The sequence below is a fragment of the Haliaeetus albicilla genome, chromosome 24, assembly GCF_947461875.1.
Source record: "Haliaeetus albicilla chromosome 24, bHalAlb1.1, whole genome shotgun sequence".
NCBI classification, from domain to species: Eukaryota; Metazoa; Chordata; class Aves; order Accipitriformes; family Accipitridae; genus Haliaeetus; species Haliaeetus albicilla.
In genome coordinates, this window is record NC_091506.1 from 3,554,456 (window position 1) to 3,581,329 (window position 26,874).

General features: G+C 38.5%; 1 protein-coding gene across 4 annotated transcripts in view; it reads right to left on the reverse strand.

The window, feature by feature from the left end:
* Window positions 1-26,874, reverse strand: part of CNTN6 (contactin 6) — a 152,933-nt gene that overhangs the window by 69,104 nt on the left and 56,955 nt on the right. For 2 of the 4 annotated variants that reach the window (XM_069811814.1, XM_069811813.1), the window contains exons 3-5: window positions 25,922-26,048; window positions 17,020-17,195; window positions 725-820 (exon numbers count right to left, since the gene is read on the reverse strand). In XM_069811814.1, coding sequence (XP_069667915.1) covers window positions 725-820; window positions 17,020-17,195; window positions 25,922-26,048 — 399 coding nt within the window. The remainder of the gene's footprint in view (window positions 1-724; window positions 821-17,019; window positions 17,196-25,921; window positions 26,049-26,874) is intronic. The other 2 variants (XM_069811815.1, XM_069811816.1) reach the window with 2 other exon arrangements.

Here is a 26,874-nt window from a genome sequence, read left to right on the forward strand (position 1 = left end):
AGGAAGGAAGACCTCAAAACCAGCCTTATGGTTAAGAAGCAGTAGTAGGTAATGGCAACAGATGCAAGGCACCCCCAAATCAATTCCCCAGAAAATTCCTTTTCATTCTCTACCTGAAGCATTGAAAATTATCAAGCAACCTGATCTAATCAGACCCCCTTTAATCAGGGAGTTTGTCTCCAGAAGTCCCTTCCAATCTAAATTTTTCTATGACTTTTATGATTATCAGGAAGGAGAAAATCAGGTATTCAAGAACAGAAGACTGATTTTCATGACAAATCTAATATGTAAAACACAGGATTCAAATTATAGCATTGAAGTAGCAAGCACTGGAAGGCAAAATAGTCATCCTGTTCAGACCTGAAGTGGTTCTGATGTAGAAAGAATTGCTGATGGCTGCTCTTCTGCCATTTCATATGGGTGAAGGAGCTGAGATAACCAGTTATGTCAGGAGACAGTCTTTTAGACCTTCATGTTTTCTTTGCTTGTGTCACACCCAAAGAGCTAGTTCCTCAGGTAACCATAGATTAATAAAAAAGGCCCCTCCTAAGAAGTGCAAACCCCAGTGTCTTTTAAAGAAATGAAATCCAGATTTGTTGTAAACCCGTATGCTTCATGCACAAATAAATTCCAGTGCTAATCAGGCAGGGAACTGCATTAGGCTACTTCTGAGCTGTAGCAGTCGATGTTTAGGCTGCACACAACATAGAGTTATTTATCGTACCTCCGTAATGTGATGGAGGGCCACAGAGCAGAACCACTCCTTGTCCTTCTCTGACTGACACTGTGCTTCTTGTTTTCATTTCAAAATTTTCAAGATCTTGAGAGAGAAGGAGAAAACAAGACCCAGTTATCTGTCAGATTTATTTCTAACTGTATTCCAAGCTATGCAATGTTTATGTAACTTGAGAACATGTTCATATATTCAATAGCATAATATAATCTCAGTATGTGAATTGACATACTGTATGGAAAAATATCTTGTCCAGCCTAGTAACTAGTCCTTTGGCAATCATGAGACACCTGTCCATAAAGCAGTTATACTCTAACCCTGTGAGTTTGTATTTACAATTCCTAATTGCAAAGCTAGTGTATTACTTCATGACTTCTTCTAGCAGCATTTTTGGAACTTATTAGACTCTTAATCTACATGAGTAGGAAAAAAAACATTTTGTGTTGTTTCCTTTTTACTAGAAATAAAAAGCAGGTGTGCTCTTCTATATATACAAGTGATAATTAAACATCATCAGGACTCCCACAGAGCGTGTGTTTAAATGATGATAAAAGTATGTTGTATTCTTAATGAGTCTGTTCTGTCCTAAAGCTGGTTGCAGTAAGTGGTTATATTTAGTTGACTTAAACAAACTTTAGCACTGGTTTTAAAGGGGAGAAAGAAGATACTTTGAGTAGGAAATCATGTGATAGTTTAGGGAGATCTCCTGTATAAACATGTCCATGTCTATCTCCCATAGGTGAGTTTTATGGCTATTAATTTTTATTTTTTTACTGAATCTAACACCACACTCAGTCTCCTCTGCTTTCTCGCATTTCACTGAGATGTGGAAGTACTATCAGTCTTGTTGCCTTTAAATAATTCAATTACAAAGCATGACAAAATAGATGTAATTTAAAAAATGATTATTTACTTTTTGATCACGTTCTCATACTAATGAGAAGACTTACTACTTTTGTCAGAGTACTTTGGGAAATGATTGCTTGAAATACATCCAAAAGATGTTTTAATATAATAAAGAATATCACCTTCCCCTTAAAACTCTTTATACCATAGTGTCATATACTGCTTGCCTTAAGCTTATTTATTTACCTTGCTGCAGATTCTTGTTTCAAACAATTGTTCCATTTTTCATCAGCTGAACAACTACCTGATTCAGAGTTCAATACAGGGAAACAGTTCTCGTTGGTCAAAGCAATGATTACTGCCTGTACAGGCTCAGCTATTTATGTCAATATATCAATTTTCTCCCCCTTATTGAACTTCACACAGTTAATTTTTCTTTTCCTCCTCTTCATCTCCTGTATATTGGTCTCCTATGAAGATATTGTCTACTCAGAGGTGACTGAATTGAATTAGGCAGCTGTAGCACCTCCTTGCACTGTCATAGCCACAATAGATGGTACCTGTCAATATACTGGGAAAGTGTTTTAAACTCTGATGTTCTTTTAATTGCTTGCTGGCTAGATCTCTGCCTTGCAGTTTGGGTAGTCCGGGGCGACAAAAAAAGACAAGAAAGGCTGGAGGAAAAAAGAAGTATTTTATTTTTATTCCATCCTGTAATACTAATTGGAAAAAAAATTTTTTATTTACCTGTTTTGAAAATTCAGTCTGAGAAAACTTATCAGCTTTCTTTTTTTCCTTTTCTTTCCTGTGGGTTAAGTGTTTTCTGAGAAGGAAAAAGCCAGCACAAAATATTTGTGTGGAAAAGTGGCCCTGGGACAACTTCAAGACATTAGATGGGGATTTGCTTGGGTTGGCTGGCCTGAAGCTTTGCGCTCTGGGAGAGGGGGCCAGCTTTATATGGAGGGAAAAAAACAAACAAAAAAAACCCAACCAACCTTGAATTTTCCTACTTATTATGTTAAATAGAAAAAAAGATTGGAAAGGTGCAAAACGTTCAGATCTTTTAGAATTCAGGCACTAGCAACAAAAATGGTCACATTTCCCTTTCCTGCTGCTTTTCTTGAGCTGCTAATACAATGCAGATTGTGCAGTTTCTCCATAAAAATGGAGTTTAAAAAAAAATCAAAACTCTTGGGCAGTATGGAAAATATGTAGTCTAACTAGTTGTTTCCAATGCTTTCCACTATGGTAAATCAGGCTTATTTTTTTGCTGAGAACAAAATTTCATTTGCTGTGAGACACCTGAGAGGAGGCAAAAAAAAGCACAGTGCAGTGGTAACAAAAGGTTTTCATGACAATTGAGAAATAACTATGTAATACTTTACTCTGAAATTGGAATAGATTTTGGAAGGAAATAAGTTGCTAGTAGCAACTCTTAGTTTAATGACAGGATATGTCATGGTATCATTTTTACTCTTATTTTAGGAACTGTATCACCTGTCTGTGTTTCTCTGTTAAAACCATGGCAAGTATCCCTGACTTAACAAAAAAGCAGTAGAACTAGATCTCTTATGGGATCTGCTATTTTATAATTAGCAGGACTACTTTTGATTATATGTGGTGAAACAGTTGACTTTACCTTTTCAATCTATGCTTTTTAGCCTTGAGTATCAAAATCTGTATGCGGGAGTCTGAGTTCTTTCATAGCATGTTTATAGTTTGGTTATACAAAGCAGCTCAGCTTTTCCTAGTGTGCTGGAGAGGATATTTTCATCCCATTATGCTTACTAGTGAATCCCAGGTGTAAAAAAAAAAAAAAAAAAAAAAAAGTAGATATGGTCATTTAATCTATTTGTCTGGCCCATGACAGGTACAAGCATGTTGCGTCCTTCCTAACAGACACTTGTTTAACCCATTTTTAAAGATCTCTAGGGAGAGATGTTTTCTTTAGACAGTCCATTCCAGTGCTTGACTCTGAAGTCTCCATCACACTGCATATTTACAAAACCCCACCCCCCCAAAATTTAGTAGGCCTAAACAGGAAGGATCCTTTTTTTCTATCTGAAGTTGATTTTGGTATATAATTGTACAACATGAATTTATCAGCGCTTCTCTCTAATAAAGAATCATTGCATATGAAAAAGAAAACTCTGAAAGAGAAACAAAGTGAAATGAGTAAAAATAACTCAACAGGGGAGTCAGTCTTACTTCTGTCATCATCTTTATTGGACCCTTTCTCCAGGCAGGCAGCATCTTCTGTGAAATATTATGACACCTCATTCAGATGGGATTCAATAATGAGTTATAAAATTGTCTATCTTTGTTATGTAGCCCAGGGTGATAAAGAGAGGGACGAGGTGGACCATCAGAAATAGTGTTTCTTTTTGCTGGAAGTAATCTTTTTGTCCAAAAGTTTTTTGCATCCATTTTCCCCCCTATGGGGTTGTGTGTATTTTCAACGATTCATTGCAATCTAAAATGTGTTAAATATATATTAAAAAAATAACCTGAAGATGAATATAAACATAGATATTCTACTTTGCTCTTGTCATTCTGAAAACCTGGCCACTTCTCAAAACCACTTCTCTTTGCCCAGAGCGGGCATTTACACCAACAAAGCACAACCACCCTCTTCTCCCAGTTACTGTTACCTAGCATAGCTTTATAACATAACATGACATAATCTAATAAAGCATAATGTTGCTTGTCAAGAAGAGTATCAAATAAGATCACTAAGATCAGGTGTTTGGCACACATTTAGATTGCTAATATGCACTTAGGAATAGTATGACTGTTTAACAGATGGTATATTTGCTAGCTTCAGTGTTTCTGCAGAGATCTATAAATAAATTATCACCTAGTTCCTACACAATTCCTTCCATTCTTTGTCTGTATTTATCTCACTTTATGAACAACAAGTTCCCTCACACTGCATTGCTCTCTCAGCTGCGAGTTTTAACAAAACCCTAACTTTTTTCCAGCACTGTGCATGTTGGCAGATTACTCTTGATATAGCACAATTAATCAGTTGGATGTGATAATGAGGTCATGTAGGCTAAGCAAAATGCTCAGATGCACAAGTGATTCTTCACAGTGAAGAGTGGAAGTATATGGACTCAGCTGTGTGTGGCAAGAAGTCATCATCTTCAGCTGGGGACATTTGCAGACCTAAGCAAGAAAGGTATGTGCTAGGAACAAGCAAAACATATGGCATTTTGTGGAAACTGAATTAGAGAATGACAGGGCTTTCTCTGATGGAAGTGGGAATACTTGAGGTGAAGGAGGCTTTCAGCTCCTTACCAGGTATGAATGGGGAGAAGGAACAGGCCAGAGCTTTTTTCAGCTGGTGTAGTCAATAGTACCCCACTGGGGTCGAGGAAGTTATGCTGATTTATGACAGCAAAGGATATGGCCTGCAAATCTTTGATGTAGATATTCAATTACAATAAAAACAGATGTATAGAAGAATAGCAGTTTTGGATGAGGATGACCATCGATGTAGCTTTACTGAGTTCAGAGCTGCCGTTGAGAGAAGGCAAGCAAACCCACAATGGTGGGTGAGGAGTTTACCTGAGATGGTGATCTATGGAGATAGAAATGAATTGTAACTGATACACACAAATATTTCCTGCTAAAGTACTTGTGTTAATTAAGAGGCTAATTAATAGGTTCAACCACACAGTATTTTTTCTGTAGTGTTTTAAAGCTCAGCACTAACGTAATTGCTGATTGTATCATGAATATATCTCTTCTAATTTCTCTACCACTACCACTATTACTTACATATCTGGGTTGTTTGTTTGGTTTTTTTTAATATAAGACTGCCTTACAAGTGTTAGAGTGGTAGATTTTAACTTGCACAACAGAATGTATGAAGACATGGTCAGTTTTCCTGGGATTAGGGAACTACTTAAATATGTCTGATAGGAACAAAAACCTAATCACAAGTAGCAACTCATTCATTTCAACCTCCCAATCATGTGTTTGAAATACCTTAAACTGCTCAGGGATAGATGTAGCACTTCCAAACCAGTCCATTTTAAGAACGAATGTAGGAAGGCTCTGTATTACTGAATAGCAAACAAGGAAACTGGGGTATTTTAATATATGAAATTGTTACAGACAATTAGAGAAAGTCCAATTTATCACCTTGCATAATTACTAACAGTTCATCTGAATTAATGTAATTTCATGCTTTCTTGAAGTTTTGATTTTTTTAGAAATATTTTGTCATTACATAATCCCAAATATTATAGTTGTAATTACTTGTTATTGAAATGTGCAATGAATGTTAAGGCATTAGTAGTAAGAGCACTTTACAAATTAGCTATGCTCCTGAGGACAAATCAATAAAATTTTTCATGTTTCCATGAGGCTGTGTCAAATTGTGATATATCACATCTGTTCCAGTTTCTTCTGTTTCTCTTATTGGCTATGATATATTGCAATATGATCAGTGTTACTGGATGTGATGTATCACAATAGAAATTCTCTCACAGGGAAATGGGATAAAAATTACAACCTCAGCAGTTTTAAAAAGAAGCTCATTGTTATGACTTGCTGTAAGTGTTTCTAACACCTGTGTTATGAGCTGACAATTAGTTACCTCCACTTGCCTGTGACTGTAATGAATTAGAGGGCCCAGTGGTAAGCGTGGGTCTGAATTCAGTGCCTAATTCAGAGGAATCGGGTCTGTTATAACTGCAGATAGAAAAACTGGAACTTACTGGATCTTTTAAATTATCTCAGATTCTGGGAGGTCCCATACTTGGCCAGATTTGGGGGTTGTTTGTTGTTTGGTTTTTTATGTACAAGAAGTCCCAAACTTTTGTTGGGCTAAAACACTTTTAGATACAGACTGTGCCTGTTGCCAGAAGGTTGTGATCATCTGTTCAGACCATTCCAGAAGACCTCCTGTGCATCTAGCCATGTCTCTTGCTTCTCCTCAGTATTGTTGTACTGATTTGCCTTGCAGGAGACTAGTACCAACCTCTTGCAGCTTGGTTACCAATAGGGTGTATTATGAAAATATCCTTCTTTCTCCAGGTATCTCCTAAAGGAATGGGTAATCTCATTTCCTAAACTTTGACTGGAAAGTAAACTTTTTTCAGCTTTCAAAACTGTAGTAAACATGCTAAACCCTCTGACAGTTCCTTTGTCTTGATAATAGTGTCAATACATTAATATTTTCCTGTTACCATCTAATCTCATTTTTTTAAATGTTCTAATTGATTTTTCTATGAATTTAATTCTGAGATTAAGAGCTGTTTTATCTCTAATTAAGGTGTCTGAAAGCTGCTTAGCGTTTCCCATTTCCTGATTTTCAAATACTTGCATTTTCCACTAAACACCTCCTGGGTTCTTCTGCTCCTTCCCCATTTGAAGTACATGTGAGCCTCCGCTTTGTGAGTGTTCTAACATCACAGGGTCTGTAGGACTTGAGGCTGCTTCAGCCAGGATGAGCCTGGGTAACACCTGAGTGTCTCCTTTCACCAGGACAGGTTAAAAATCAACTGTAATTCCCACTTTTGTTCTCGTTTTCCACATGAGGTGAACACTGCATCCCACCCTGGTTAAAAGAGAAAGTTGCCCTCTCCTTTCCCCCCTGAAGAAGGGCTGCCACTCTTACACCAAAGCCCCGCTCCTCTCTGCCAAACTGAGAGGGGAGGAGCACAATTGCTGCCTCTTGTCCTTCTCCAAAGCTGTGTAATCAACCAAGGACCTTCATCAGGGCTCCTTTATTTAGTTAAATTGCTTTGGAGCTTCTAAGGGGAGAGGACCTGTAATTTACACATTAGGATGCACATGGGCCCTAGGTCTTCAATTCAGCTTAAATGGTATGAATAGCCAAGCCAGGCACTCATTTTCAAGGTGGGGAACAATGATTTCTGCCACAGCCTGATTGTCTTTTTCAATTAAAGAGTGAAAATGCCCTTTACAAAGTAATATCAAGCTTCTCTAGAGGAAAAAATGGAAGGTCACAATTAAATTAAACAGGGAGAGTGAGGGGAAAAAAAAATCCTTAGCTGACTTGATTTTTGTTCATGCACCAAGAAACCCAGTGCGAAGAAACATGCCATAAAGTCATAGTGCTGGTCTACATCTGTTTTGTGTTATTTTTTCCCCTTTTACAGAGTTAGCAGCATAAAATATTAAAGCTCTTTTCTGAACCGAACACAGGACTTGCACCGAGCAGTAAGTGTTGATGCAGCCTTAGGGCTCTTACTCTAAACCCCATCTGCAGGCCAGAGGCATATCTGAGGATCTGACCCTCTCAAAGGGAAGGGAACATAAGAAATATATTTTTAATATTTTATATTCCTGAACAGTTTTCTCACTTGTCACGGCAGAGTTCATTTGTCACCTGTCATCACAGAGTCACTTTGCCGTCTGCATGAGTTTTCTCCAGATTGGAATGCTCTTAAAAACAGATTTCTCTCCTCAGTCTAAATCTCACGGGCCAGATTTATCCCTGCCAGAGCTACACCGATTTGACTGACTTATGCTGGAGGTGGCCCTGGCCCCCTGTGTCAAACTACCTCTTGGCAGGGGTTAACTTTATTTAACTCTTATCCCCAACTGGCTTCTTTCATTTATATTCCCCTCTGCTCCCACAGAGGCCTGGTTTCCCAGGAGATCCCCTTCTGCCTCCATGCCCGGGGTCCTGCTGGGTATCTCACGTTAAACACCCCACAGTCCTGCTTCAGGCTATCAATTTATGTTTATAGTGCTTCTACCAACAAGATGATAATCTGTGCTCGTAATATGTACAATAAAAAAATGGCAAGGAAGAGAGGGGTCTCACACACTGCTGAAAGTGTGTAACAAGCATGTCCATGCATATTTTGGCCCTTCCCAAATTCCTGCCCAGCCCTTTGGAGATCTCGATCCAGCACAGAATTACTTCTTGCAGAATTACCTTGGGTTATCCCCAGACACTAGTGCTTTATCTATCTCATTCCAGCTGCAAAGCCATCAGACTTTCTTCCAATGGGAATTTCAAGATTTACCTGAGTGATTGATATAAAGGATTTTTGAATGTGAATCTTCTAAGTGGGATTTCAGGTGTAATACTCATTATTAGTTGTTCTGTCAGTAGCATTTAGAAATGAATATTTACAGCTCAGTGCATTCTCCGTACCAGATATGGTTTGCCTATTGAGAAAAGCTATGCCTGTGGCCTTATTCCTTTGCACTGTGCAAAGTACCAATGACATGCACTGTTTCTCCTTCTTCAACATAAGCTACGGAATAGAGAATTTTATCTTGTACCTTAAAAGCTTTGTTTCAGACAGGATCAACCTTCACTGCAAAAATAACTAATCAATTAATTTCATTATTTTTATTCAAAAAAAGCCAGTCATTTGTTCCACAGAATTTAATTCAGTATTTTTTTCCCCTTGTAGTCCCCCACCTGTAACTTCTTTTTTGTCACACCAAAGAATGAAGAAGCTCATGTGGACATTATGGATATTTTATTTCATAATTTATTAGAATCTAAGTCATATTGTCTGCAATGAAAGTAGAGCAGATAAAAAGAAAATCACCCAGGCTGCAAATATAGACTGGTTTTATCCTTCAAAAATATTAAATTTTATCAATCAGAATCTAGCAGCTCTGGGACCTGTAGATGCTTTGTTACCTACTATATCTCAATCACATATATTGCTTTTCCAATACAACTTGCAATGGGTTGATTTAGGATAAACACTTTTATAGGAACTGCAGAATAGTAAGTAATATATAACTAAAAGATAATCTTCAAATACTTATACATTCCCTATTACTACTTTATCTGACTAGCTCACTGCCTGTACCACTCCTTACAACATCTCTGTAATGTGTGTTTCCATTTCACAGATAAAGAATTCCTGTATGAGAGGAGTGAGAGCCTTCTTTTATTATAAAAGTTTAAGCAACTAACCTAATGGAATAAAACAGCTTTAACAAAGTGTCCTGATACAGCACAGCCTTGAACATGGTGGTAAGTACTCAGAGAGATATTTAAAACCATTTGAGAGAGAAAAAAATGGATCTTGGCTTTCTGATGCTGCTTGGTCTGCTATGACATTAAATAAAAGGGGAATGTTGCTACCCTCAGCTCCAGTTCATGTGTTTAACAAGAGAGAGGAGGTCATGACTGCCTTTGGCGTCGAAGGACATTAGGTGGGCTCTGAGAACACAGACTCAAACCTTTAGGGAATGACGGAGAAAGCAAAACCCCTTCATTATGTAGACATACCCATATCTTCTGGGTTTAAGATTCCAGGCTGTTCTTTCTGTCTTCAGGAATGTCTGGACATTTGCATAATCCTATTCTTGTAGCAGCTGATCTTTAAAATAGAAACACTATTATCACCCTGCCTTGTCCTGTCAGCAAGCAGGTGAAACCCTTCCAGGCTTCCTGCTTCATCATTGCTGGATAGTGGTTGATGGCTCCTCCTTTTCCTTAAGCCTGTGAGAGCCTGTGTGTGCACAGATTTCTGCAAAGAAATAAATACTGGAAAGCTCAACAGAGATACGGAAGATGAGCTGAACATAGTGAGATCTTGCAGTATATTTGGTCTTTGAGTGAGGAAAGTGGCATTGTTTATAGTCAGTTTTCTGCAAATATTCTGCTCAAAGTAGCCTTGAAGGAAACTGCCCCACTTCAGAGTGGCTAGAGCAGTGTACAGACCCCTTGCAGCAATGCATATGAGGTTATCGCCATGTTTTTCCTAATTTGGGGGGGGAACATTGTGAAGAAGAGGGAAGAAAGAAAATATGCCTGAGGCTGCTGGGTCTGCTCCATGGAGAGCATCCATTAAGCAAAGACCTTGATGTAGACTCCCACCATGGGGAGCTGCTGCAGGAGAGTGCTGGAGCTTTGGCACAGTGTCCATAGCAATCAGAACTGATAAATGAAAGTTCCATTCCTTTTTACTCCAGGCAGAATTTTGACAAAATATGGGCTTTATTTCCAAGTAATAAACTGAATTCTTGGTATTTTTACTGTAACTTGTTCTATTCAGAAGCTTGCACTCCACCTATGCATACACAGGGAGAGGTAGGTACTGCTACTGTAGTTATATTGGATTATTTAACTGGTTAAAAATCCAAAAAGCAATTTTGAGCTATAAGCCTATTTAGTGACATAAGGAGAGATGACAGTAGTATTTCCATCCTCCAGACAGGATTGATCTGCAGGGAGTGTTGCTACTGCAGGTTACATTTTTTTTCTCACCTGCTCACGGGAAGATGCAGATTGTGAGGTGTTGCCAAGATCATCAGGAGGGCTGTGCAGAGCCTGGAAAGGACACTGGTTTATATCTGATTCTCCATATATCTGCAAGTTGAGATATGTTTCTGCATTATATATATAGGGAAGCCCTTTCAAAACAGAGAGGTGGGCTTAATGCATTACTTAGCATTTGTAGGTTATAGAATGGTGTGAATAGAGGTGACTCTATGACTTTACCTGAAGTGTCCCTATAGAGGATAAGGGAACGTAGTAAATGAAGTAAAACTTTGGGGGATGAAAGTTTGCTGGTGACCTGCTTCTGCCACTGGAAAGCTGAGCTCTTCCTCCTGTTTGCTCTTCAGTTATCAGTTGGCCATCCCTGAGTACCTACTGAATGCTACATTGAGAAGCATATACCTCCTTTTGAAAAAGAAAGATGTTGCAGTGTTCATTCTTGCAATATAAGCTGCTAGACAGCCTGATCAGTATGCCAGCCCTCGCATGCAGTGATGAATTAACAATCAGTTTAAAGACCCAGAGAGCTTTACTCAAGGTGGTAGTTACAACATCTAGCACACCTTTTAATCAAATACAATTGTTGCAGAGGGATTTCTGGACACACACAGTACCACAATACAACCAATCCAGAAGTGTATGTGCCATTTAAAGTAAAATTCATGCATGTCCAGACTTTGCAAATTCAGACTATCTGATCTAAGTGTATTGATTTTTCCATTTTCTGTTTCAAAGCATATACTACAAGTAAAAAGGGTTATGACATTTTGAGGCGTGCTGTATTGCTTTGTGATGTTTCTGTAATTTGTGCGCAGTCAAAGGTAAATAACATGATGAAGTAATCAGATGAAAAGTGGGCTTTCATGCTAGCTGAGCATCTTGCAGACAGTGACTCTTAACAGGGCTTTGCTAATGCTCAGACTGTCATGATGTAGCAAAGACTAAATGGACTTGATTGCTTTTAATATATTTCCCCTGAAACGGTTAAATGCTAATGATGGACTATTATGCTTCAGAATGGAAAAACTCTGTCAAGGAGGAATTATTGCCTCTTTAATTTGTTATTTCAGCAAAACTGTGTTGTCTTCTGTCTATCTGACAAAAATCATGTGAGAGCACTTGGGAGATGCAGATTTTATTCCAAGTGCTCCAGCACTATCACTGTCATCCGTGCTGCTATGAGCACGTTGTCACTGGCCAAGAGGAGGGAGGATGTGCATATTTAGAAAAATGCTATTGAGAATAAGCACCAAGAAAAACCCCTCAGCACCCCTTTGAAAAACATGAGAATATGGTTGCAGCCCAAAAATGCCAGGGAAAAATCCCTCCTTGGTCTGTAGCATGGGGGAAAACTTTTAAATACGTAGTCTAATGTCTCCACTGTGTGCCCTCCTGTGTGGTTCAGGACAAAATGACTAATCCTATTCATGAATTTAAATTGTTGTCATTGTTTGTCAGAATTCATGATTAATAATGGGAGCCTGAAGCCTGAGAAAGCCGCAGTCATCATGACTGTCTATCAGCGATGGTAGGGCAATTTGACTGAGAATCTAATTTAAGATCCCTAGGCAGCTAGATGTTTTCAATTAATACTGAATTTTCTGGGTTTATGCCCTGAATAGTTATGAATTAGGTTCACACATGATTCTTTTTCATGGTTGAGTACTTTGTTTTCTAGTTTGTATAATTGCGCTTCTTGTTTCTCTTACATATCTCTTAATGTCTCTGTTATAGACATGTATGAGAACTAAAAGAATTGGTAACAGGCCTGGACAGGCTGTTTTACTGCAGCTAGTTATGGGGATTTCCCTCAAGACCAGTTGTTTGCGCACAGTTACTTTTACTTAAAACTGATGAAATAATTAAAACAAATCCCCTGTGTGCCATGGGATAGAGTTCTGGTTGAAGCCATATTTAAGCAGTTCTCTGTAACAGGTTTTTTGTTTGTCTCTTTTAAGGCATGAAATGCAATTTAGATGTTCTTCATTAATAAAAACAGATTTTTGCAAAACATCAAATTAATATGCATATAAATGCATCTTGGCACCACAGAATAGGAGAAACTCCAGTTTTACTGATCAAAATACTTCTTTAAACCTGGATGCTTTTTTCTTTCGTGAGTTTTGAACACAACTGTGATCCCCCTGTCTCTGGCTCAGAGGCGATAGCCACTGTGTTTGTGCCTGCTCGGGCTCTGCGGTGACTTCAGGAGGTGGCTCTGCTGGTGGCTGGGCTTGGGGCAGCTGCTTCATCAGCAGTGTCTGCTCCAATGTGCATGCAGGAGAAGCAAAACCTGGGACATCTGGGACACTTGTGCATAAGCATCTTCATTTTGGTTTGGAAAGTGAGTTGTGTAAAACTTGGAGGAAAACCTCCCATGTCGCCATCTCTTTCTTCAAGCTGCTTCTCTTGCATAGCTCACAAAGATGAACTGCCCATGGAGTTGTCTTTGACCTTCCCTTAATGTAGAGCTGAAGCGTAACTAGTGACCTTGTGTTGGATGTCAATACTGAACTTGGAGGGGGGAAAGTATCATGCGGGTGGCATGTCATGACTTGGGAGCAAAGCTCAAAACTCAAATTTGCACAAGGACCCCTGCGTCTGTGACAGGCTACACAAGCTGGGATCTGACACCAATGCTTTTTAACCAGATGGAAGATCCAGATCAACAATTCCAGCTCTTGCAAAGCACAGGTTAGCTTTTCAAAATGTACTGCTTGCTGGGTAGCAAGAGATGCACAGGATTTATAGGGAGCTTTCAACTTTATTTATGACAAAACAAACCTTTGCCAGGAAGTATGAATAACGTAGGACTGCCATCCTATGTATCCTGCTAATGCATTTATATGCTCTTGCTCTGCTCTCTCTCACTGATGCTGTCTCTCATTTTCAGCTTGTAGCTTTAATAATCTATGCCACTTCCTTCTGTACAATATTCCTCCCGCAGCTTTCATTTGACAGCTCTGTTTTTAATAGAGGATAAGCATGAAACTCCAGCTGAATCTGAAGACATATTTCTAATCTCATACCGCATTTATTTTGCTACTTGGAGAGCTCACTATCTTGAACAGAGGAAAAAGCATTTTTCACATATTAACTTGAGATGTACAATAGGTTTCCAGAGGTATCGTTAATTTAAGCTCAAACTCAGAGTTAGTTATCTTGTAGTAAAAAGACAAATACGCATAAACCCTGTTACTTGGATAATAGGCTTGATTCAATTATTTATCATGGTGATGGCAATAATATGCCAGGCAGTTCGATTCAGGGAAGAGTCCCATTTTGTTAGGTATTGAATGAAGGTGTCATAATATCAACATGCCTGCCTGCCTGGATTTTAAGATATAGCCTGAAGTATTGGTTGAAACAAAGTAAATTGGATGGCAACATGAAAATAAGAAATAAGAAAATGTTAACTGTGAAATAACTGTTTCAAGGTAATTTGTTCCACTGTTCACATCAGGTCATTATAACATTTTCCATGTACTGTTTTTTTTCTATTGTAAGACAAGTTAAAACTCATAGTTTAACAGTGATACCACTAAATTGAAGCATTTTCCTGTATGTTTGTGTTTGCCAATGTAAATGACAACCTTCAATTTGTCTTTCCTCTCTCTTTCATATGGGAAAGGATGTAAACATCTCACCACTAATGAAAAAGTAGTGTGCTTCCTGAATATGGGATATATTTACCATTATATGGTTGCTGTTAAGAACTGGAGGATTAAAGCAGGATGGTAGCTGTGGGTTTGTCTGCTGCTGTGGACAAACGAGACCCAACTTTGTTGTGACCTTCTCCTCGCAGTAACTTTGGGAAGTGTCTTGGGGGGAGGGGGGTATGAAGCTGAAGTAAAGGAACTGCTTGATATTTAGCCCATTTTGATTGTTGTATATTGGCATGAGACTTCAAGCTATTAGTGAGTCAAGTATGTCAGAGGGAATGCTTCACCAGCATGGAATATTAAAGAACTGGTGTTTAACAGCTGAAAATACTTAATGCCATCAATGAAGTCCATTTTTTGGCAAACAGGTGCTCTAGCTGCTAAGTGGCATCAGCTGCATGGCACTGAGATGTGCTTTCCCTCAGACAGGCCAGAAATCACATGTGATTTCTTTCAAGTTTGCATGTCTGAGCCCAGACCCCTGGCCAGCAGCCACACCAGGAGTGAGGGAATTGCAAGAGGGCTCTGCAGAACCACCTTGCTCTCCGTGGGAAGGTGCACACCCATGTTCAGATCCTTAAACTCGGTCTTGTAAAGAAAATGGTGCATTGTGGTGTACAATTTCTCTTTTCTACCAGGAAAAACTTCCAAAGGATTACATTTCCAACAAGAGCTTGAAGGTGAGACACTTCTGTGCCAACCAGCATCCTTCATTCCCCTGAGGACTATCACGGATGCATTTGTGAGTGTAGAGACAAACATAGACCAGCGTCCTGACAAAGGTCTTTTCCCCTCTCTCTTCCTTACCAGTGAGGTTTTCCCCATAAGCTTTCTTTCCCTTCTTTCACTCTTTCAGTTTTCTCCAAACCCTTCTCCTTGCAAAGAGTTAAACCAAGACAATTTTCCAGAGCCAGCTTGGGTCCTACACATGGTTATGAAATGGTGATATATAAAAGTAAACATAGAAAACCATCGGAAGGAAGCACAATTAAATATTACGCGAAGGAGCACTGGCCAGAAGAGCTGTTTATATACCCCAAAAGCTGATGCACCAAGCCAGTGTGATTCCCTATGGGCTTGGAGAGCAATGAACAGGAAACCAAAGTGGTTCCAAGAATTTGAATCGGGGATAGAATTTTCCAGAAAAAGATGAAATCATTGAGTAATGTGATATGGTGAACAATCACCAGAGCCTTTTCTCTTTCACAGATATCCCTCTTTTTCCTTTTCCCACCCCTTTTTTATTTTTTATACCTCTTTTGTGCCTTTGAAAGTATTCCTTTTCTTTAGGTCTTTTCCCAGCTCCATTCCTGGCCTATCCTGGTTCCTTGGGGATTAGAGATTCCATAGACAATTTTGAGGTGGCTGTCTATTCTTGCTTCTTTCTAAAATGGGATTTGTTCTGTCACTAAACAATTTTCATCTCCAGATCTTGAAATAATTTCCCATATAGGAAGGCTGGCTTGCAAAAATGTTTCAGAAAAAGTGGGAAAATAATGAATCAAATTTTTTGTTTCCATTTGACCAGCTCTTGGGAATCAAAAGCTCTTTGAGAAATTCGGGGTAGAACATTATTAAATGAGATACTAACGATATAGCATTTGATCAGCTCTACTAAAAGAGAGTCTCTGAACCATCCTGACCTCTAATGTCTCCTTTGTATAACCCCTGCGACATGAGATTTGCTATGAGAAATGGAACAAGATTAATAATTAATACGTTTGCTGGTCTCTGAAATAGCGACACAAGGTTGGCTTTAGACACATATTTTATTAATGAGGTTTGAAAACAATTGCTTTCTCCCAGCAACAGACCTTTATACTGAAGAAAAAGGAAAGGAGGTAGTATCTGGGGATTTTTTTGTTGTTGGTGGTGTTGGCCCCCCAGGGCATTAACAGAATTCAGTCACCACATACAAACATTGTGAAAAAGATTGTGAAGTTGTGAAGAAGTGAAATGGGAAGCAAGCCTAAAATAAATTTTAAATTCTCTCAAGACAGCGTATGTCCTCTACCCAATTGAGCTGAAATAGCAAACATTTCAGAGCATAGCTCACCGTTTTGCACACTGGGTAAGGAAAAAGAGTGTTTCTTATTCTGTTAATGAAAAAAAAAAATCAGTGTGGCAATTAGGGGTACAATGTTTTTATAACTGGGACCTCATTACGCTATAGAAAATAGAAAGCCTAACTTTTTGCAACATTTCCCCCACCACGACAATTCTAACTACATGCAATATAGCAAAGCAAGCATGTCTTAAAAAGTGGAAATGCCTTAATTAAGTGAAAATAATTGCACTTATCTTCCTTGACCTTTCAATTTTCTGAAAGTTATTCTTGTTCCTGAGGGCTAGCAGCCATCAGATGTCTGTTTTTGTTATTAATATTTACTAGGAACAATTTTTTTAAGAATAAACACTGCTGAAGTAAACCAAACCTTTTGAACAGAATCACCAATGATACTTTAATTATCCAATAAATTACAGCTCATGTGCAGAATTAATCAGAAAATAATGCTCTAATAAATATGATCTTCCCAACTTACATGCAAATTGAAGCTTTGCCTTCCTGCTCAGAATTGTTCCAAATGAATTTGTGGCCAAACACTGGTATGTTCCAATATCCTGTTTTTTATGTGGGTTATTGATTGCCAAGCTGCCTCCAACCAACCTGTAGTGATAACTCATGGTAAGATCAATATCTGTGCCATTTTGCTTCCACCTTTGAGGGGAAAAAAATCAAATTATGCTTATAATTTACAGAGCCTATTCATATTTATCTTAAATAGTGTGCTGTAGCATACCTGTAATGATAAAAATGTAGTTAAATATCACAAAATTATATCATTTTTCACACGAGACTGCTTCTTATATCAATCTTAATGATATCAGTAATTCTGTCCTTTGAAAAATCTTTACTGCTTTTATGCTAGTCACTAGTGTTCATTCAAATGTCTACAAAAAGTAATTATAACTTATTCATACAAACTAAGTTATCCGTCCAATTGGGAGTATGGTATATACCTTGACTACAGCTACCTTATTTTTTATAATATAAATGGTACCTGAATGTACTTTACAGTCCTTGCAAATGATGTCATAAATCTGGTTACAAAAATGATTTGGAGATAAGATCAGCAAGGATTACACTTCAGAGGACAGATGAAAGCAGAGAGAGAAGTTTTTTACACAGCAAATTTGAGCCTGATAATTTAATGATGAGAATGCTGCTATTTTAAAACATGATTTGTCCGTTAGTCCACAAAGTAGAAAATGGATTGTGTCTGCAACATTACACAGCTATTTACAAATGTCAAAATCAAATTTATATTTCAAAGAAAACAAATATTATATGTTTTAAAGAACGGAAATTTTGTGGCTTTACCGTTAGTCACATAAGGGTTGAATTTTTATTGTCCGCATGAGGTCCAAAGGGAGAATAAAGGACCTCAGTCACTGATGCCTGCAAGCTTTGGGCTTGCTAATGCCACACTTTAGGTTGTCAGCAATCCTAAAACTACATAACCACATCTTTTCTTCTCCTAGTTTTATACCACAACTATTTCTCCAGCCTGTATCATTTCTGGTGACCTATGTGGGTGTGATGCCTACCCCTCCATAGCATGCGAAGACCGCAAAAGAGTTGCTAATGGCTCACTTTGGGTTTGCAGAAGGCTTTATGGTGGTCCTTGAAACAAGGGCAATTGTGTCCTTGTTGATTATCTGAAGGATCACAGCATAAAAAATTTCTGTTTCTTGTTATTTGCAGAGGTGAACTTACAGTGATGGTAGTTTCCAGTTAACAAATTGAAGCAAAGTTGCACCGTAACTATATTCCTGGAAGATTTGACCTGGATATACAGCACAATACTATACTTCCATCACCCACAGACCTTCCTCTACACGATCAGACTGCACAGGTAGTTGTTCTTTTGAGGAAGATTTTCAAACTGTGCTGTGAAATGCAATTCTGTGTTCCAACGGAAATCTTGACAAATATGTACAGAGGAAGCGAGGATCCTGACCTTTCGAGTGGGCACTTGTTGTTTTTAAAGATGAGTAATGACTGATTAAAATATGAAATCAATTGAATTCTGTGAACAAATTCTAGTAACATTAAATAATTTACCTGGGTCTGCCAACCACTGACTTAATCAACATTAAGAAATTTAGATGCAACAGTGGACCATCAGTAATTCTTCCTACCAATTGCAGCTGATTTTTGACCTTTCCATACCTCTGCTCTATTCCTTTTTTATGTTTTGCATTAGTTGGTCTAGGTTTTTGCTGCTGTTTTGGGGTATTTTGGGTGGGGGGTGGGGGTGGTGGGTGTTTTTGTTTTGTTTTGTTTTTGTTTGTTTGTTGGAGTTTTTTTTCCCAAAGATGAGCAAAATCTTAGCTGGTTCCCATCCGTGAGCCTGCTCTATGAAGCAGTAGTCTGTATCAATGTTAGGATTTTGCCATATTCATATGGTACATGCTGTCTAAACCTTTCAATTTTCTAATATAGGATATTCTGGTATTTAGTTTGCCAGTTCTCTTTAACTTTGGAATCAATCACTGAAATAACTGCTGTCATCATTACATGGCTCCCAATTAAGCTCTATAATTGTTTTTCAAAACAAATGCAAAGTTGTTGGCTTAGTTGCTGCAAATGAATTCTTCACAGTATCCCCATAATCATTCTAATCACCGTGGTACAATGATTATTAAACTTTGCATATAGATCAGGGGTTCATCTCCTGGTGTGGGCTTTTTCCTAATTAAAATGTTTACATCACTGAAGAAAGTGAATTAATGAATTCATATGATAGACAGTGATTTAATGACTTTGTTCTGCAGTATACTGTCTAATACACAGAAATCTTTGAAGGATTAGTTTAAGAAAATTTTAATGTAAGCCTGTTAAAGCAAGGATCACCTACATATTTTTGTGAACTTCTTCATGAAACCACTGGAAAATACTTTTCATTAATTATAGGGAAAGCATCCTGGACCAATTGTTTCAGAGCCTAAACTTTTAAAAAAATGCTATATTCTGATGCTTAATTCATTAGTTCCCTAGGAATGTAAGACTTCTCCAATCGTATTGATATGTCCAAACTTAAAAAAAAGACTGTGTTTTATGAACTCATAGAACAAATGATCATATTCTATTTGCTTCAAAATCTAACTTTTTATAGAACACCAGTTATAAAACATTCCCCACAAATTCTTAATTAAGTTAAAGACTTTCAGAACGTATATATGTGGGACCTCCCCCCTCTTCCCATCTTGATTTAAAGATCTCAAGCAAGAGGTAGTCTATTCTCTCTTGTTCTCTTTTCTTAAATTGTTGCTGATTTATCCTAACATTCAGATGTACCAATATACCAGTATTCTTCCAAGCCACTGGGTTACGTTAAATCTTTGATGCTGGGCTTAGTGGGAACTTCCTTCTAAAGTACAGTGCAGTCAAATCACTGATATAAGGGTAAACTTGTAATATATGGTGATTTCCTCTTATTTATATTACTTAATCAATACTTGTGATTTGCTATTCAAATAGTCTCCATCTCCAAACAAATAAAAATGAGGAGTAGTAGAATTTATTAATGGACATGAATATGTGAGTAATGTGTATTTACAATGCAACTGCAAATTATGCAATCTGTCTTTAGGGTAATATCTTATAAGAAAATTGTGGAAAAAATAATATAATTAATATCTATCATGTTTTCACACTGAAAAAAAATATTGATCTAACTAAAAATGTTCAAAGAAGACAGAAGAACAGAAAGCTTAGAAAAATGGTGAAATATTAGAGATCCTTGCAGAATACAAATATTCTTAGGACTTGTTTGAGAAATGTCAATGTTTCTTTATACTCAAGTTGACTGTTAAGCTGCATACCCACAGGTTTCTCTGGTGTTTACACTTCCCTTATCCTCTCTGAGCAGAATTTCTTCTGGGCCACGTACCCACTGACACGGCAACCCCGACACCTCTCCCTACGTGCCAACCCATGTGCAAGGAAATCCAGCAGAGCTGAGGAGATGGACTCCTCAGCCCAGAGCTGCCACTTTATAGGAAAAATACAAGTGCGAGGTATCTGACTTGCAATCCAAGACGCACACAGGCTCATAATGATCCTCAGAGGAGGAGTTGGTTTAGAATCATAGAATCATTTAGGTTGGAAAAGACCTTCAAGATCATCAAGTCCAACCATCAACCATGCCCACTAAACCATGTTCTGGAGTACCCCGTCTACTCGCTTTTTGAATATCTCCAGGGATGGTGACTCAACCACTTCCCTGAGCAGCCTATTCCAGTGTCTGACAACCCTCTCAGTAAAAAAATTTTTCCTAATATCTAACCTAAATCTCCCTTGCCTCAACTTGAGGCCATTTCCTCTCGTCCTATCTCCAGCCACCTGACAGAAGAGACCAACACCCACCTCAGTACAACCCCCTTTCAGGCAGTTGTAGAGAGCGATAATGTCTCCCCTCAGCCTCCTCTTTTCTAGACTAAACAGCCCCAGTTCCCTGAGCCGCTCCTCATAAGACTTGTGCTCCAGGCCCCTCAATGACTTGGTTGCCCTTCTCTGGACACACTCCAGCACCTCAGTGTCTTTCCTGTGGTGAGGGGCCCAAAACTGAACACAGAACTCGAGGTGCGGCCTCGCCAGCGCCGAGTACAGGGGAGCAACCACCTCCCTGCTCCTGCTGGCCACACTATTTCTGATACAGGCCAGGATGCCGTTGGCCTTCTGGGCCACCTGACCACACTGCTGGCTCATATTCAGCCGGCTGTCAACAAGCACCCCCAGGTCTTTCTCTGTCGGGCAGCTTTCCAGCCACTCTTCCCTAAGCCCGTAGCGCTGCCTGGGGTTGCCGTGACTGAAGTGCAGGACCCAGGACCCGGCACTCGGCCTCGTTGAACTTCATACAGTTGGCCTCAACCCATCGACCCAGCCTGTCCAGATCTCTCTGTAGAGCCTCCCTACCCTCAAGCAGATCGACCCTGCCTCCCAACTTGGTGTCGTCTGCAAACTTGCTGAGGGTGCACTCGATCCCCTCGTCCAAATCATCGATAAAGATATTAAAAAGAACGGGGCCCAACACCAAGCCCTGGGGAACACCACTTGTGACCTGCCGCCAACTGGATTTCACCTCATTCACCACTACCCTCTGGGCTTGGCCATCCAGCCAGTTCTTCACCCAGTGAAGGGTGCACTTATCCAGGCCACGAGATGCCAGGTTCTCAAGGAGTATGCCATGAGAGACAGTGTCAAAGGCCTTGCTGAAGTCGAGGCAGATAACATCCACAGCCTTTCCCTCATCCACTAGGTGGGTCGTCTGGTCATAGAAAGAGATCAGGTTGGTCAAGCAGGACCTGCCTTTCATAAACCCATGCTGACTGGGCCTGATCCCCTGCTTATCCTGGACTTGCCATGTGAGTGCTCTCAAGACAAACTGTTCCATAATCTTCCCTGGTACCGAGGTCAGGCTGACAGGCCTGTAGTTTGCCGGATCCTCCCTCCGACCCTTCTTATAAATGGGAGTCCCATTGGCAAGCCTCCAGTCCTCTGGGACCTCCCCTGTTGACCAGGATCGCTGACAGATGATGGAGAGTGGCTTGGCAAGGACCTCTGCCAGTTCCCTCAGTACTCTTGAATGGATCCCATGAGGTCCCGTAAGTTTCAAGGAGATAAAGCTGCTGTTTGGTCACCTACAATCCTTGATATTTTGGTAGGGAAAATTTTAACTTTTGAGACAAGATTATGGTTTCTGGTAAGTGGATATTTAACCAGGAAATTTCTGATCACATCTGTAAGGATACTGTACAGTGCTATGCAATGTCTAAGTAGCTATAACTAAATGAGTCCCATTTCTATGATTAATGAATCTGGAAAAGAGTATTGTTGCATAGAAACTATTTAGGAAAAGGAAACATTTTCTTTCAGAAGATGTGACTTTTTTCTGGAAATGAAATGTGAAGGTGTATCAATTTCAGTGAAACTATCAATGTATGAATCTTGAAGCAATTAAGGAATTAGTAAAAGACTCCACTTAGTCAATTTGCAAATATTTTGGATAAATTCAAATGCAATATTTCATTAATCTGTTTTGCTTGCCTTTAAAAAAAGATACATTTAGAGCTATTAGGATTTCCTGCTGAAAGAGCTTTTTCCAGCTCTACAAGTAAAATCCTGGAAGTTTTACAAAGCACGCATGGCTGCATCATGATTTTGTACCAAAGTTACCATAGCTAGAAGCTCTTACTTTTATATACATCTTTCCCTAATTTGAACTATTTTCTATGTGGATATATGCATACATGATTTAATGAATTATCTTTTCAGTGTACAGCTATAATAAAAGTACGTATTTTTTTTTTCTATTTTGTTCTATGTTTCTTAGTTTATTTGTATTCACACGGAAACATCCTTCCAAGTCACCTGAGATTTTCTTGTAACTGGGAAAAAAACCCTTGCAAAACCACCTAGTATGCAGTATTTCCATAGAGGAAGAAAATAGAAAGTTTGAAAACTATTGACAGTGTACAAGACAACAGAGATTGAAGGCAATTTTAATTCTACTCCACTTTTGAAGCAGAATCTGCAATGAGTCAAGGGACAGCATTTTAGTGAACAAGTATGCTACAGCAGGGTTGTCGTTTGTTTTTGCAGGGTGTAAGATAAATATATTTTGGGGGTTACTGGGAATCATTATACGATTTTATGCTATGATTATAAACATATTTTATGTCATTTGCAATCATTATAGACTTTGTACTTCTGTTCCCCCCACTTTTATTTGTCTGTTACAGCTATCTTCTGTGGTACTTTGATTTGGATTGAATTTGAATCTCTTGATCTTATTTTACTGCATCATTCTAAATTATGCTGAAATATTAAAATATTGTTATAATGAATAATGCTTATGCTGCCCTTGGATTTCTTATTTTTTCAATTGACTGCTCCCTGTGAAGGTTACTGAGGGAAAAAAAATCCTCAATTTCAAACTTGCATGAAAACGCTAGATTATGTGATTACTCTGGATACTGAATGTAAATTCAGAAAAAGAGCTAGAACTAAGCACCTGAGACCAAACAGGAAATGTCAACATACTGCAGAAAACACTTGCTTGGCAGGTCTAGGTGACTTCTTTCTGTCTGTTTGTTTGTTTGTTTGTTTCAGTGTTGTGGAAGGCTAGCTGTACTGAACGGAATGACTTAATGGAAGAAAACTGTGGAACTGTGGTACGTTCATGGATTGGCTGTAAGCAGAAAAAGAAGTAAAATTTGTTCCTTTAGTTGATGATAATCCCTCAATCAACTGTAACAGAAAAGCTTAAGTGCAAAAAATTGTAAATCTAATTTGAAAGGTTATGTTTATTTACCACCAACATCACACAGGGAAATAGTTGAAATAATGTACCTGATATTAAAAACAGTTTTGACTTTATAGAAAAAGGCATAATAGATAAAATGGTATTTATCAGGACACCTATATAGATTTCCTAACACGTCCTGATTTTAGGGATACTTCTATCCATATTTTTGTTTCCATTGTGATCAGATCTATGTTCTCTGTTACTTCCAACAGTGTCCAACAGGAAATCAATGTCTCTCATTTTTTATTACTTAGCCCTTATGCCTACTTTAATTCTAGAATTCTTGCATTGTGGTGGTTAGACACATGGGATTTTGAAATGAAGTTGCAAAAAGTTACTACTATATTTGACGTGTCTATGAGACTAATATAGTATATAATAAAATAAAACTTTTAGGAAATGCTAAGCATTGTTTCTTTAAAGAAAAGGTATTAATCAGCACATTTATTTACGTAAAATGGCAAATTAGCTTGTATATAACTTTATTCCTGTTGTACTGGTTCTGTATTTCTGAATCAAAGAAAAACCTTGCAGTAGTCCTTGCTGTTCTTTTCCATCAGTCAACAAAGGATACAATTAAAATTTCATACTGTGCTTGACTTGTCTAAAATTGTTGGAACTTTAAATATATGGGCTTAATCCTTATCTGACAAAACTGGTGTTAGTTCTAGTGAAATCAAAGAAAAGTGCTGAAGACTTCCCATTCCCTTCAAGTCATGGTGAAAAGCTCCCAAGTTGTAATAGCAGCAGTGATAGCCTGATAACTTCTAATTGACCTAGATGGTTCAGGATCAATCCCCAGATGTTGATCTCATCTTACTAGAGTAATGGAAGGTTTGCAAAATGTCCTTATAGTGCAAATTACATAATGACTCTAATTAATGGATGGGTGGGAAAAAAGTGAAAGAGAAAATAAGAATATCAGATATATGATTGGAGGAGACTTCATAGCTCTCCTACCTAATGAAACCTGCTGTCTCTACTATTTGTGCATGTGAGGACACCATGGTTGGAATACAAGTGTCAATAATTTTTATAGGTATCTGAGGAAGCTGCATGGATATGAAGCAGATGAATGGATGAACTGGAAAGACTTGAAATTCATGATGTGAACCAGTAGATATTCATGTTGAAAACATGAAGAACAAATGGAATGGGAAATAGGTGAGGATTTCTGCTGATAGGAAGAGAAGTTATACTGTGAAAAGGAGAAAAGTATTCCTTTACTAGCACAATATTTGGAAACAAATTAATACATGAAGTTACAAAAGCCAAGTTGATAACTAGTAGTAGTACTTTACAGAGGAAACTATTGTGTGAGCAATTAAAAGCTATTGAATAAGTACTGTCTAAGTATTTGGTAGGACATAATTTTCTTTCAAGTCTTGCATGAATGACTTCTTTTTTTTTTTTTCCTTTTCCCAGACCATTATTTTCCCCATTCTTTTCTGAATAAAGCACACTGTCATTTTTTTCCAGATTTCCAGCTTTTCCTCTTATTAGACTCGGGTTTCCAGATCCTTGGTGCAACAATCTATGTTTTAAAAGATGAGTCCATAGTTACTGAATAAACAAACAAGCCTATGTACCAAGGTTCTATTAAGTGAGTCTACAGAGTATTGTAAGCTAGGTATCAGAGCTGTGCCTTGCTGTTTCTCTAAATAAACACTATAACTATACACATGAAATGTTAGAATTAGAAATGGGCAAGGATGTTGCTTTTTTGCTTGCCAAGCATTTATTGATGTACAGAAAGTTTTATCAAATACAAATGTGCAGCATTTCCATTTTTCTATTTTTCACAGCTGTTCTCTTGATTCAGAAGTAATTTTGTATGTTTTAAAATACTTCGGGGACAATTTTCAATGATGTGCTTTCTTTTCCTATGTTAATTTTCTTAAGAGTAGACTAGCAAAAATGTTTTTCCTTCATTCCTCAAATTTACTATACCTATGTATATTCTCACTGTGAGTGCTCAACACATTTTGAGGAATGTATGACGGTGTACTACTGATTAAAACACAGTTAAAAGATTTAGAGTGAGACAATACTTTTCCAAAATTTACTTCACCTGTAGTATGGGAGTGGATATCCTTTAGCTGTACAGTTCAGTAGGATTTCTGGATTTTCTGAGCCCATGGAGTAAGTGATATCATATGGCTCTTGGATAAAAACAGGACCATGAAGGGTTTCTTCCCCTGTGAAAGACCAACAATAATTTAAGATTAGACATCTTTAGCGTGTCCTTACACATAAGAGTGTCCTTTGGTGTCCTTTGCTTTCGGTCAGAAGTTAAGGTCTGCTATTATATTCAGCAGAGAATCCACCTCCAGACATTTGGCTATTAAGGAGGAAATATTTCAAGCCTGATTGATAATAAAATCGCATATCCCAGGTGCTGGTGATTTATTTTGCAAGTGACAGTGAAGACTAGCTTCTTTGCATATTTCCTATGGAAGCTATATGGCCATTTATTAAATCTCTCCCATCTACCTCATACTTGTGCTTTAGATCACAGCTGGAAGCAGAAAAGGATGAGAATGTAGCTTTCTGTGTTTGGTGCTTCTACCTCCCTGCTCACCTGGTGAAGTGGATGCGTCAGCCTCACGTCACCCTTTGAAAGACAGGCAGCTCACTGACTGCGGCCAAACTCTGTCAAGGCAGACATTTCGCTATGGTCCATGAGAGTGCATACCGTGGGAGAGGAAGAGTGAGGACCTCAAGCAGACCTGCAGATAGCTTCTAGATTGAGAGGTACATCATGGTGGGGCAGTGGTCCTGGGCTTTCTTTTCGTCTGCCATTTGGCCTCTCTGGTGATGGGCTCCAGAAGGTCACATCACAGTCTAAGGGAACCAGTCATTTTCTTCTCTGCTAACCCTTCACATCCTTTGATATATTACTTTTGTAAACTTTAGCGGGCCTGGTTTCAGGGTTTTGTTTGTTTTTTTGTTTGTTTTGGGTTCCACCCCCCCACCCCCCCCATTTGGGCCCTTTTAAAACAGAAGTAGCATTAAACAAAGGTT